Source organism: Ostrea edulis, chromosome 7 (assembly GCF_947568905.1).
Source record: "Ostrea edulis chromosome 7, xbOstEdul1.1, whole genome shotgun sequence".
In the NCBI taxonomy this organism is placed as follows: Eukaryota; Metazoa; Mollusca; class Bivalvia; order Ostreida; family Ostreidae; genus Ostrea; species Ostrea edulis.
In genome coordinates this window covers 68244207-68257678 of record NC_079170.1, presented here as the reverse complement: position 1 = coordinate 68257678, position 13472 = coordinate 68244207, and the positions used below count along the sequence as shown (strand labels likewise).

At 34.9% G+C, this 13472-nt stretch overlaps 1 protein-coding gene across 14 annotated transcripts in view; it reads right to left on the bottom strand.

Annotated features, from left to right (window-relative positions):
* The window catches only part of LOC125677925 (ankyrin repeat domain-containing protein 26-like), a 101396-nt gene that overhangs the window by 16138 nt on the left and 71786 nt on the right, over window positions 1-13472 (bottom strand). For 12 of the 14 annotated variants that reach the window (XM_056145168.1, XM_056145169.1, XM_056145172.1 and 9 more), the window contains 9 exons: window positions 12454-12533; window positions 11202-11343; window positions 9922-10041; window positions 9558-9604; window positions 8792-8930; window positions 3382-3570; window positions 2476-2811; window positions 739-810; window positions 204-233 (listed from right to left, as the gene is read on the bottom strand). In XM_056145168.1, the coding sequence (XP_056001143.1) occupies window positions 204-233; window positions 739-810; window positions 2476-2811; window positions 3382-3570; window positions 8792-8930; window positions 9558-9604; window positions 9922-10041; window positions 11202-11343; window positions 12454-12533 (1155 nt within the window). The remainder of the gene's footprint in view (window positions 1-203; window positions 234-738; window positions 811-2475; window positions 2812-3381; window positions 3571-8791; window positions 8931-9557; window positions 9605-9921; window positions 10042-11201; window positions 11344-12453; window positions 12534-13472) is intronic. The other 2 variants (XM_056145173.1, XM_056145181.1) reach the window with 1 other exon arrangement.

Genomic DNA, 13472 nt, shown 5'->3' with positions numbered 1-13472 from the left:
GTATATACAATCTATATCATGCAGAAATTCAGAGGTCACAGCGATAAACTAAAACAGCCGAGTTCCATAACCCGAGTAGAAGGACTGACACACAGTTCACCACTACAGAGACAGAGACAGCAGAGGTTATTAAAAGCTCTACAAGCTAGAGACAAGCTACACTAAAACAAAAAACAAGCTGGTGAGACGAGCTTGTGACTTACATCTGAGCCTAAGTCAGTGATGACAGCATGCTAAATAAAACAACATTTTTCTTTTACTAAAACAGTGAGTTTTATCTGGTAAAATTTCATTCCTTCATGTGTTAGTGTATAGGGCCCCGTTGTATGAAGACGAGTTCATTTTAACAGACAGTTATAATGTCTAGTTAACACTATGTAAATGTAAGACTTAATGGGTAGTCGACTGTCTCTTAAAGTTAACCGTCGTGCAACTGGGTCCTGAACTTATGTGCATGCAGCCATTTTTGTTAACTTATATATAGTGACATCAGTTATTTACGCATAAAACATCTCAGAACTTCTTAAAAATGATGACCATATTCTGCGATTTATACATTTTATATAATATGTTTTGCATTTCAACATGCAAGTTGTAAGACAAAATGTACTTTATAAACATGGTTAAATCATCCCTACTGAACACCTATATTCAGACATACCATCGTGTTAGTTTACGATTATTTACTAGACCCATGTGTACAAAAACTGACGAGACACAGAATAATGAGAAACATACCCCTAGTTTGTCTTCCAGGTGAGAGTTGGTGGTCTTTAGATTTGAACACAATGCTTCTAGACTGTTGCGGACCTGAACAAAAGCATACACATAAATTCTAATCATAAAACTGACTCACATAGTATATACATGTGTATATGTTAAATATCAGAATGATTTCTCTCCACACATTGTACAGTATATGTTAAATATCAGAATGATTTCTCTCCACACATTGTACAGTATATGTTAAATATCAGAATGATTTCTCTCCACACATTGTACAGTATATGCGTTATAGTACAGTCAGACTTTGTTATCTCCAACTCGATGGAGCCGAGAAGAAACTTCGAGATGTCTGAGGGTTCGAGTTACTGAGGTTAAAATACATAAAGAAAATGTAGTTGGGACCTCCAATTACCCATGGTATTTGAGATATCAGTGTTCGAGATACCAGAGTTCAACTGTAGACTGATTTCTTAGACCCTTTTTTTTTATTGAGTTGGTTTACGGATCCGCCGCACTGATTTTTTGGGATGAAAAAAAAAAAAAAAAAAAAAAATGGATTTTCACTCCTTTTTATATTTCCAACACTGTAATTTTTCCTTTTCACAAAATAAAAAAAAAAAAGAAAGAAAGAAAAGAAAATAGATTCCGCTGGACTGGATATTTGGACAGATGCCTCCGTCGAAATCTCGGGACAGTCCATAATATTCAAGTGTCATGTGTGGAATATCAGTCAACTTCAGCTGGTGCTAACAATTATTCTGCACCTTATTAACAATGCTTTTTGCTTCCAATAAGTTATCTGTTTATTAAACTAACTTCTGTAATTAGCATTAGTTATGCATTGCATACCATTTAGATATGTAAATCCCAAAATAAAAACAAACACTTGTTTTCAGATGGCATCCATGACGTACGTTGGGTTGCACTAATCACCTAAATAAGTATAACCCTACCTGACCTTACCATGCATACATTTTGCCGAGGATACACTTTTAAATTCTTATTAATGAATTTTCAAGAAATATTTTTCTTAATTAATATGTGTAATTCTTCATATATTGAAGGAGGTTGAAAACATTTAACATTATTGAATTCATTCATTGTATAACATTTGTTGACTACCAACAATAAATTGATCTGACCTATATAAAATTCAGAATTTTTTAATAAATGTTTATAGGGTTCATGAATTTTATATATAACTTTACTTGACTTCATAAATAAGACTTTAAAACTTAAAAGTAAATTTTTTGACAAAATCTAAGCTTGGTAAGGTCAGTCAGGATTTTAGTACTTCAGGTGAATAGTGTGTCCCTATATACGTCATGGATGCCATCTTTTGAATGGAAAAACGATGTAGTTCTTTTATTTTGGGATTTACATAACTAAACGGTGAACAATGGACATTTGATAATGATAGAAAGTTAATTTAATAAACAAATAACATTTTTGAAGGAAACGGCATTGTTGCCAAGGTGCACAATAGTCGCTACATGTACATACCACTGTCTTAAGTTGACAGTGAAGAGAATATTAAAGGTGATAATAAAACATTGACCTCAAATCAAGTTCATTTTTATTACTTAACATTTTGTCATTTGAACTTTTTTTTTTTTACCTCTTCCAAATGGATTTGAAATTTTGAAATCCGTAAACCAATTTAAAAAAAAATTGGCCTTAGAAATGAAAGATATCTAGTGGTGCAGTCATCTTGAGCTGACATTATCTAGTCGTAAATAAAGTCTGTACCTTCTGCGAATCATTCAGGTCCTTTTCTAACATCTCGACACGGTGTCGTTCATGTTTGACCTCGGCCTCCAGCTTCGCGTTTTCCAGCTTCAGGTTCTGATAACTCTCTTCCAGCTCTGACTTGGATTTACTGACCGCCTCCATGTTGGCGGAGCTGTTGAGGAGTTTTTGAGTGTTTGTTTCCTCCCTCTCCTGGATTCGCCTCAGCTGATCCTGGACGGTGTTGTATTTACTCTGCGCCTCGATACATTTCTCGCGTTCGTGATTGCACTTCTCCCGGTATTTCTCGATTTCCATTTGTAACCTGGTCTTCTCTTCATCCATGCTTCGTTTGGTCTGCAATGACAAGATACAATATTTCAAATCCATGACCTTACAATGAACTTTCGCCTTCAACACATATCTTATATCACACTACGTGACAGTGGATGTCAGAACATTATGTGTTTGTCAGAATCTATCCTTCTCGTTATGTGCAATTCCTATTGTAGCTTATCTTGAAATACGATCTTGAAATATACATTTGATCTTGACCTTTAAACCAGCAAATTTGAAGTCTCTATTTGGGAACTTTACAAAATTGCTAACCAAGATTAATATTACAGACACACAAAATGCATAGAAGAAATCTTCAGTGTCCAAAAATATCGGGTAAAGCATTTAAATCTGTATCTATATGTACCATAACCAAGTCTGTACATACAGTAATCTCATTTGTATATATTGTAATGAAGTTTGTATTGTAGACATGCACTGAGGTCAAGTGTCGAGTCAGTGAAGCGTATCTTACAAGTGTCGAGTCAGTGAAGCGTATCTTACAAGTGTCGAGTCAGTGAAGCGTATCTTACAAGTGTCGAGTCAGTGAAGCGTATCTTACAAGTGTCGAGTCAGTGAAGCGTATCTTACATGTTCCAGATTCTGGTGGTTCGCCTCCACCACCGAGATTTTGCGGATGTGGTCGGCGATCTCGTTATTCAGCCGAGTGTTTTCCTGTTCGAGCTGAGAGCGACGAGTCTCGATGTTGCGATTCTCTTCCTTCAGCCGGGAGCACTGATCGGACAAAAGAATGTTCCTCTCCTCCCAGTGTGTCTTCATCTGAACAGATATAGCAGAGTTATCCCCCTTATACAATGCTGGGTATGTATAAAATAAACATTCACTAAAGCCTGTAAAGATTTATAGCAGAGTTATCCCCTTTACACAATGCTGGGTATGTATAAAACAAGAGGTACTGTGAGCAATGCTCACTAAGAATACCCCCCGCTTATCCCAATCTCCCAAAGGGTGTTGTTAATAGGTATAAATTACCTCTTTCCTGCGAGTGTAAAAATATGGTATGCCTTTGTAGAAGAAAATGGAAGATATAGTCCGAACACAAATCCATAGTATAAACCTATAATTTTGACCTTGAGATCAACGGTCAAGATCATAAAGAGGTCATGAATGTTCATGACACATAGTCTCATGTTGATACACCCATGTCTTATGATATGACTATGTCAAAACCCTATAATCAATTTTGACCTTGAGGTCAAAGTTCAAGGTCATATAGAGGTCATGAAGGTACCCAATACATTGTCTCATGGTGATACACTCATGTGTCAAATATGGTATGCCTATGTCAAAGAACAAAGAAGTCATGGCCCTGACATGAATCCATTGTAAAAACATTTAATTTTGACCTTGAGGTCATGGTGATATGGAGGTCAAGAAGGTACCTGACACATCGTCTCATGGTGATACACTCATGTGTCAAATATGGTATGCCTATGTCAAAGAACAAAGAAGTTATGGCCCGGACACGAATCCATTGTAAAAAAAAAAAACAAATTTAATTTTGACCTTGAGGTCAAGGGTCAAGGTCATATGGAGATCATGAAGGTACTTGACACAGTCTCATGGTGATCCACCTGTGTGCAAAATATGGTATGCCTATGTCAAAGAACAAAGAAGTTATGGCCTCGACAAGAATCTGGAGACAGACAGACGGACGGACAGACGGAGAGACAGAGTGATTCCTATATACCCCCCCCCCCCGAACAAAGTTCGGGGGGTATAATAAACATTCACTAAAGCCTGTAAAGATATATAGCAGAGTTATCCGGGCCCTTTACACTATGCTGGGTATATATAAACATTTACTATGCCAGATATCCACTAAGGGCTGTTCCATTAAAACATATGAGGTACCCGGGGACGGTAATTAAAAAAAAATCTATGGGTGCTTGTCATTGGTAGAAAATTGCATCTATGGTGGGTACCTACTGCCAGAAAACTGCATCTGTGGGTGGTTGTTTTGATAAAATCTTTATTTTTTTTACCGAAACTGAGAGGAATGCAACAAGAGAAGGGAAGGGTTGAAAGTAGAATGTGAAACAAACACCGTTTTCTGTCTTCATTTTATCTCGGTCGATGAGGTTCCGCGATCTGGTTATCGTTTCCAGTTTGACTCTAAAATTATAGCGACCGGAAATTAGGATTATCTCCCTTGTCCAAAATGGAAAACGAAACGTGCTCGTGGTCTATTGAAACGGGTTTTTTTTTTAAATTCTGCCGATTCTACCCAACATGTCAAATCGAAAATAAAAATAAAATGCATTTTCAATTTTACGAATAGAAAATCGTGAAACGCAAACGTATTGATTTGTATTTGGTAATCATTATTCGTTTTGTGAAATATCTTTATTCCGTATTTTTAAAAACCATGTAAACAGATATGGTCACGCACGATGACAGTACCGATACCTATTCAAGGTATCACACCGGTAATTATTTTCACTATATATTACTATAGAGGGGAAAAAATCATTAAAAATCAGTTTACAAAATTGATGCCGAATAACGCAGTCAGACACGTTCGATGTTACCTATTCGTCTGCCGACACCAGAAAAACAACACCCTACGCGGCATTTTCGAAAAAAAATTTACCCGCAAACAAGACTACCCTCAAATCCACGTGTTTTTCACATGTGTGTAAACAGCCGGAGTGCACCTCAAGAAGTAGCCTCAGCTACCAACAGCGAATAGTTCCTTTGTATACACTTGATTATTTCTACAAATTACAGTCAAAACTGCCATAGCAACCCACTGTATTAAGCGACTCACTGTCGTATGTGACCATAAAAAGTTCCCCCCAAGACGTTACTCTATATATTGCACCTGTATTAAACGACCACCTGTCTGACGCGACCAACGACCATGATTTTTACAACCTTTTCGTGTATTTTAACGAAATTTTACCTCTATTTAACGACTGTACATTTTTCGATTACAACGTGATTACTACTTTCGATTTCGGTTGAGCCGACTATTCTGGGAATTATCGCCCCTAATACTTTCGTTTTCAAACGCACGACTATTCTGGGAATTATCGCCCCTAACACTTTCGTTTTAATACGCAGTTTGGCGATGATCTTGATTAGTCGGCCCTCTGAATAAATCATTATACCTAAGCTGTCAACATGCAGTGTCCTGTGTGGTTAATTAATATAACCCGAATTGTTGTTTATTTAACAAAATCAAGGATCAGAGAATCAAGGCCGGTGTATTTGAAGGTGTGAATTTCGACAAACTTTAAGTGCCGGGTAGGCTAGATCGGAAATGAAAATCTACCACTTGTTATACCATTATGATCAACAGAGTAAAAAATTTGCCCGATTGCGATATAAATCAGGTAAATATTGTGCTCAGGACTAAAATTTTAAACGGAGTATTCACAGTTTTCCTGCATGAGATACTAGAGGTTTCCAGAATAATGACCGGAACTAGCGGCTCACTTCGAAATGTCCCGAGTATTTGACATGTTCGAGTTCAAGAAAATTGCCTGCATTAGTTCTAAGCTTAAAAGATTTGCTGTGCATATACAATGGATATATAGTGATTTATTTAATGTTTCTCAAATTGAATAACATTTTTCCAGCACGTATTGTACAAAAGGAGACGCAACACTTCACCATTTGTTTTCTTACCACAAGTGCTGCATTTTTTAGTTACACTGTACAAGTAGGCTATACATAAATACCCTTTACAACAAAGTGTTTATAAGTTTTAGAAAATTTACATGCAGCTCATAAATAATTTTTAAATCTCATGTAAATGTGTAATATGAAATGCATGAAAAGTTTATCATTCTTAATTAGATTAAATGTAATTTTGATGTATAAAAAATTATGATACAACACATCGTATTCTAGATTTTTAACTACAGTGTATTATTAATTTCATTTTACAACTATTAAAACCGTACTTGATATTCTTAATGATAAATTCCAAATACATGTAGTCATTTACTCCATGGTATAAATTATTTGTGAAATTTTATCCATTAACTACGGAAAATAGGCAACCTGTATTAAGAGACCACCTGTCATATGTGACCTTTTTTTCATTCTCCGTTGGACGGTCTCTAAATACAAGTTTGACTGTACACAAAATTTCCTAATCAGGGGTACAAAAATTAAGAGAAAAGAAGAAGAGGAAATGAGAAAAATCGCGCAAGGAAAAAAAATATTTCTTTAAATATATGGAACTACAATTGACTAAGTTCATTTTGATTGGACAATTACCGGTGTGATACCTATATCATTCTTGGCGACGAAACAGATGCTGAGATGACATTTCATCACGAAAAAAAGGAATTGATAGAAATAAATATTTCTCATACAATTGGCGGTATTCTTGCTGCTAACATAACACAAAATGCAGTGCTATTTGGGTGTTTAAAGATGAGAGGAAGGTACAGTTGTTAGCGACTTTACTTGATTGGATGTTCTATTGTTAGTGATAATGTCCTACGGACCCGGTTTGAGTGTGGTGAGGACCTGTACCGAGACACATTTAGATTATTCTAACTAGTGACTGTCATAATAAATGTATTTGAATACATGTTCGTGCATCTCTGCCGTCAAAAATCCTAACAGGGAATAGTTCTAACAGTGTGAGAAATTGTTAGATGCTTTTGAAATTAATATGATGAACGCCTGTAAAAAATATGACCAGATAAAACTCAGAAAGGTATGCATATTTCTCGTAAATTAGTATACCTTGTGTAGCGGTGGAAAGAATTTTAGTATCAAATAAAAATGAAAAACAAGAAACTTTTCTTTCAAAAAGATGGTAGATAATTCCATGGGCATGTCTATGTGGGGAAAATGGGGTTAAAAATTATTTCATGGGGGTATAAACATTCTGAAACTAAAAGTGGAATTACTACATACAATTGTAATTTAGTGCTTATATTAATTTTTTTTTCTTTATGTTTACAATTTGTTAATGTAAAATCTTTATTGAGCATAATACAGCAAAATTACTGAACAACATTATATAAATACTGGATACATCTAAGAGATATGACCTTACACATTCTCGGCTTATGTTCTACCAAAGTGTAAATAGATACATGTACAGTATATAGTTATACACTGAATTTGAATTGCATTTTTTCCCCAAAATTCATATTAATGTACTAGTCACTCTAAAGAATTTTTTATCTAATATTTTTAAAATACATGTTTTGTTTATTTGTACTCACGAAATAATGTTAATGATTTATTGAAAATGAAACGATAGATATTAAAAATGCTTATTTTATTTTAATTTTTTTTTTCTCCCAACTGACCCTAAATTTTATTTTTAAAATCCGTAAACCAATAAATTAAAAAACTGTGGCCTAATAGTTGTTTTTGAACATTTACAATACTAGGCTTTTTATGAACAGGTAGACTTATAAAATTGATTTAGTTCATCGTGTTTAAGAAAGACAGTCTTGATAAAATAAATTGATGGTTCTATGATCAAGCTTCATTGATGGCCAGTTATTTGAATGGTGATGAGACCCAAGATACTCTTCTCTTTACTATCATGCTTGGGAACATCTGAAAATAGACCTCTATTCAGGGGTTATAAATAGTCATTCATACATATTAAATTTAAAGAAAAAGTGTATTTCACATTTATTTCACTTCTATGGGTGGTGCCGCACTATCTCAAATTGCTTCTGTGAGTGGTCCCTCATTACATTTTTATGCTTCTATGGGTGGTTACCCAAATTTTAAAGTGCCTTCCCCAGGTACCTCATGTTTTAATGGAACAGCCCTAAAGATATATAGCACTGTTAATTCATCCTTAAAGATCTTTCATTATTTTATATAAGAGATAAAACCTTTTATTGTGTTGTTTCCATGACAACAAGATAGTACAACTATTCTTGTGTTGTTTCCATGACGACAAGATAGTATAACTATTCTTGTGTTGTTTCCATGACAACAAGGTAGTATAACTATTATTGTTTGGTTTCCATGACAACAAGATTCTAACCTTTTCGGCATCAGCCTGCATGCTGGCGATGATTTTATTATACTCCACACTTTTGTCTCCGCCGAGCTCCGCGATACTCCTCTGTAGATTGTCCACCTGCTGTGTGAGCGACAAGTTCTCATGCTGCATGGAGGTGTGCCTAGAATCCACAATACATTTATATACATATAATACACAACACGTACACATTTATATGTATATATATAATAGACAATACGTATACATTTATATATATATAATAGACAATACGTACACATTTATATATATATAATAGACAATACGGTTTTGTCTCAGATATCTCTACAAATTGTAATGATAGCCAGATGCTCACAAACACACTTAATGAAGCATGCCGGTGTAAAGATTTGCAGTTCACACCCGTGTAATTTTAAAACTGAAACTTTGCTGTTTATAATGCGTAAACTGACCCAGCTTACTGTATATCGTATGAGTAAAAATTACTTTCGTTCCTTGAGAAATTTAATTCTTTCACCAGAGTGTAACTGAGCAGCCTGTCATTGTGAAACCACAGTAAACAAGAAAAGGGAAGTAACTCATCTACTGTGTATATATTGAATAAGACTAATGGCTGCAACTGACTCTCCATAAGAGTGAAGAAGAATTCTCTAGAGGGACGTCAAACAAGATACAAGTGTGGTCTTCATTGTGTAAGCCGATGACTAAACTATATAGAAGGTAAAACTCCATCACAGCCTTTATTTTCTTGTAACCCCCCCCCCCCAATGATTTGTGAAATTCAACTTACCGTTCCTGTAGCTGATCTAACTTTGTTTGTAATTTGTTATGCAGCTCCTGAAAAAAGTCGTAATAGGAAGACAAGTTGATCGATATTTCGCTACAGGATCATGATTATTTACTACACAGGACTGCTAGACGTGTTACAATAGTTATACATAACTAGGACACATGTCTGCTAGATATGTCACAATAACTACACATAACTACAATGATCATCGTTACATTATTTGTAATTATATCTAAACAGAGAAGAATATTCTGTGATTATTTCTGAACAGAGAAGAATATTTTGTGATTATTTCTGAACAGAGAAGAATATTCTGTGATTATGTGATTATTTCCGAACAGTCGAAAATATTCTGATAGCGTACCATTTCCGTGTGACACTTCTCCTCGGACGCGATGTGGGCGCTCTGTAGGAAGTCCAGGTCCTTCTGGGCTTTGTTAAGTGTGTTATTCTTCTCCAGCAGTAAGGCCTCCGTCTTGTGTAACTACAATAAAAATAACAATGTCAGTTATTTCCCCTTCTTTTCACTGCAGAATGTCAGTTACTTCCCCTTCTTACTTCCGACTCTTTCCCATGACCATGTCAAAGGACTTCTTTGTGTGACGATTCCTGATTCTTATTTAAATTATGATATTTACAGGTTGAGCTGATCATGTTATTTCATTCTGTCGAAATTTGATCCAGGATTAAATTTCAGTGTTCACCATATGTGAGTAAAATGTATTGAGTAAAAATTCATGTGGACTGAATCTAATCATTGAGCTCTTTGTGTTGGACTTGCAATTTGTGATTTTTGCTCAGTAAGACTATCTTCTGATGTTAGACTATTGTAGGCAACGACTTTTTAAAGGTCTTGATTTCAAGGGTCTGGGCCTTTCCAATTGGGAAAAATAGCAACATTTGCTTGAAATTGGGAAAAATGTTCCCTACAAAAAAGTAGGGAAAAAACCCAAACCAGAGTGCATTAAGGTATATTAAGGCATTAAAGTATAATTGGACTCCTGACTTTCCATTTGGTCAAAGCTTATCTCATTCAAAGAAGCAGAGGCCATAAAATGTAGGTCTGCTTAAAAGCAAAATTGTAATCTGCGGGCCTGTGAAGGAGATATAATTATGAATAATAAGGCTATCCTGCTTTGATTTGTTTATATTGTTTGGGAATTTCAAAGTAAAAATTGGGAAAAATACCTGTTTTTTAGCATTGGGAACGTGGCCTTATTTCGGCCCCCGACAGACCCTAAAAAAATCCCTGGTAGGGCAGTACAAATATTTGAAAATCAGATAAAATTTGAAGCACTGGTAAGCTTTACACACCCTGTATGGGAGTCGTGCACTGGGAAGTATATCAGGGTCACCTAGTTTTGAAAATCCAGGAACTCTCATGCCTAATTCAACTCCCAAGTAAAGTTTAGAGTTCATAAACTATAATCATAATGGAAGTTCAATCATTTATATATTAATATTACTGATATTTATTTCAACCTAAAACATTTTCCTATTTAACATATTCCATACTGACTGAACATCACCTCAATCTTTATTGACTGAGTGTCGCATCATTCTATATTGACTGAACTTTACATGATATTGACTGAACTTTACATAATATTGACTGAACTTTACATAATATTGACAGAAGTTTACCTCATTCTCAGTGAGGTTGAGTTTATTCTCTAGGTTTGTAATGCGATGCAGCAGGCCCTGTATATTGTCCTTCAGACTGGACACTTCTTTGTCTTTGGTTTCCAGCTGCCTGGACATTTCCTCCTTGTCGTGTTGTAGTCGCCTGAATCAGACGGTAGTGTGTAAAAGTCAAACGCATCAAAACTCTTTACAACACAAAACCAAAATAATTTCTTTCTCTTAATATAATCTTATTGTATACAGGAAAATTTTTAAAGATTTATATACATTACTAATACTGATTCATTTACTCCTAAAATTCCTACATACACATACCACACACGGGGAAATCTCTGCCCCCATTTGATTTTCACCACAGTCATTTCTTTCTCACCTCCCTTTCAAAATACGCTTCAAAATGAAATGCACCCGCGATAGTGATATGCCAACAGCTTCGGCAATATCACGAATCGTGTATCTGCCATCACTTTCAATTATTTCCCTGACTTTTGTGACATTTGCCTTGCCTGTTAGTCACAGGTCGGTCAGATTTTGCTGCATCTTTGACACACTCTGTGCCAGTCAGAAATTTCTTTCTCCACCTACGAACTGTCTCATAAGATACCTTATCAGACCCATCAACTTCCCCCAATTCAATAAAAATCTGCATTACCAAATGACCAAATTTTGTGTGAACTTTTATATTTAGAAGCTCTAATTTCTTCAATATTCTCAACCCGTTCCCCAACCATTTTTACAACAATGGTCAACGACTGGCTCTATTGACATAACTATAAGTTCAAAACTATGTGGAGCTGAAGGCTCGTGTTTATACCGTTGGAAAGGTATTGAATAGAGCTATTAAGGAGTATCATCATCAACGAAATCGTGCAAAGCAATATCGCGCTGTGGAACAATACACATTACATATCAAACAACCCTCGTATAGCTATCTACCTGTGAGGTGTAAATAACTGTATACAGAATGTTTATCTACCTGTGAGGTGTAAATAACTAATGAATGTTTATCTACCTGTGAGGTGTAAATAACTGTATACAGAATGTTTATCTACCTGTGAGGTGTAAATAACTAATGAATGTTTATCTACCTGTGAGGTGTAAATAACTGTAGACATAATGTTTATTAACCTGTGAGGTGTAAATAACTGTATACAGAATGTTTATCTACCTGTGAGGTGTAAATAACTCTGTATACAGAATGTTTATCTACCTGTGAGGTGTAAATAACTCTGTATACAGAATGTTTATCTACCTTTCTGCTTCGTTTCTGGCCTGCTCCGATTTGTCAAGCTCAAGAGAACTGGAATGGTACCGTGTCTTTAGAGACGACAACTGTTCAGGAGGAAATGAAACAAGCTATATTGTGCATTCGTTCTGACATACACAGAAAATATTGATAATGTAAGTAATCTGTGAATAACTTTATCATTCTCAAAATATAAAATACATATTGATTATTTATGTCTAACAGAACCAGACTCAACAGGTAAATATTCTACTCAGTCATAGAAAGGCATCTTTGTAAAAAAAAAAAAATATATAGATATGATTAAGATTGTCAAAATGTGGTAGCAGCAATGAACAATAGATGGCATAGCTCTGTCTCAATCATTAAATAGCTCTGTCTCAATCATTAAATAGCTGTGTCTCTCTCATTAAATAACTGTCTCTTTCATTAGATAACTGTCTCTCATTAAATAACTGTCTCTTTCATTAGATAACTATGTCTATCATTAGATTACTGTCTCTCTCATTAAATAACTGTCTCTCTCATTAGATAACTGTTTCTATCATTAGAAAACTGTGTCTATCATTAGATAACTGTCTCTCTCATTAAATAACTGTCTCTCTCATTAGATAACTATGTCTATCATTAGATAACTATCTCTATCATTAGATAACTGTGTCTATCATTAGATAACTGTTTCTATCATTAGATAACTGTGTCTATCATTAGATAACTATGTCTATCATTAGATAACTGTCTCTCTTATTAGATAACTGTGTCTATCATTAAATAACTGTTTCTATCATTAGATAACTGTCTCTCTTATTAGATAACTGTGTCTATCATTAAATAACTGTGTCTATCATTAGATAACTGTCTCTCTCATTAAATAACTGTCTCTCTCATTAGATAACTGTTTCTATCATTAGATAACTGTGTCTATCATTAGATAACTGTGTCTATCATTAGATAACTATGTCTATCATTAGATAACTGTCTCTCTTATTAGATAACTGTGTCTATCATTAGATAACTGTCTCTCT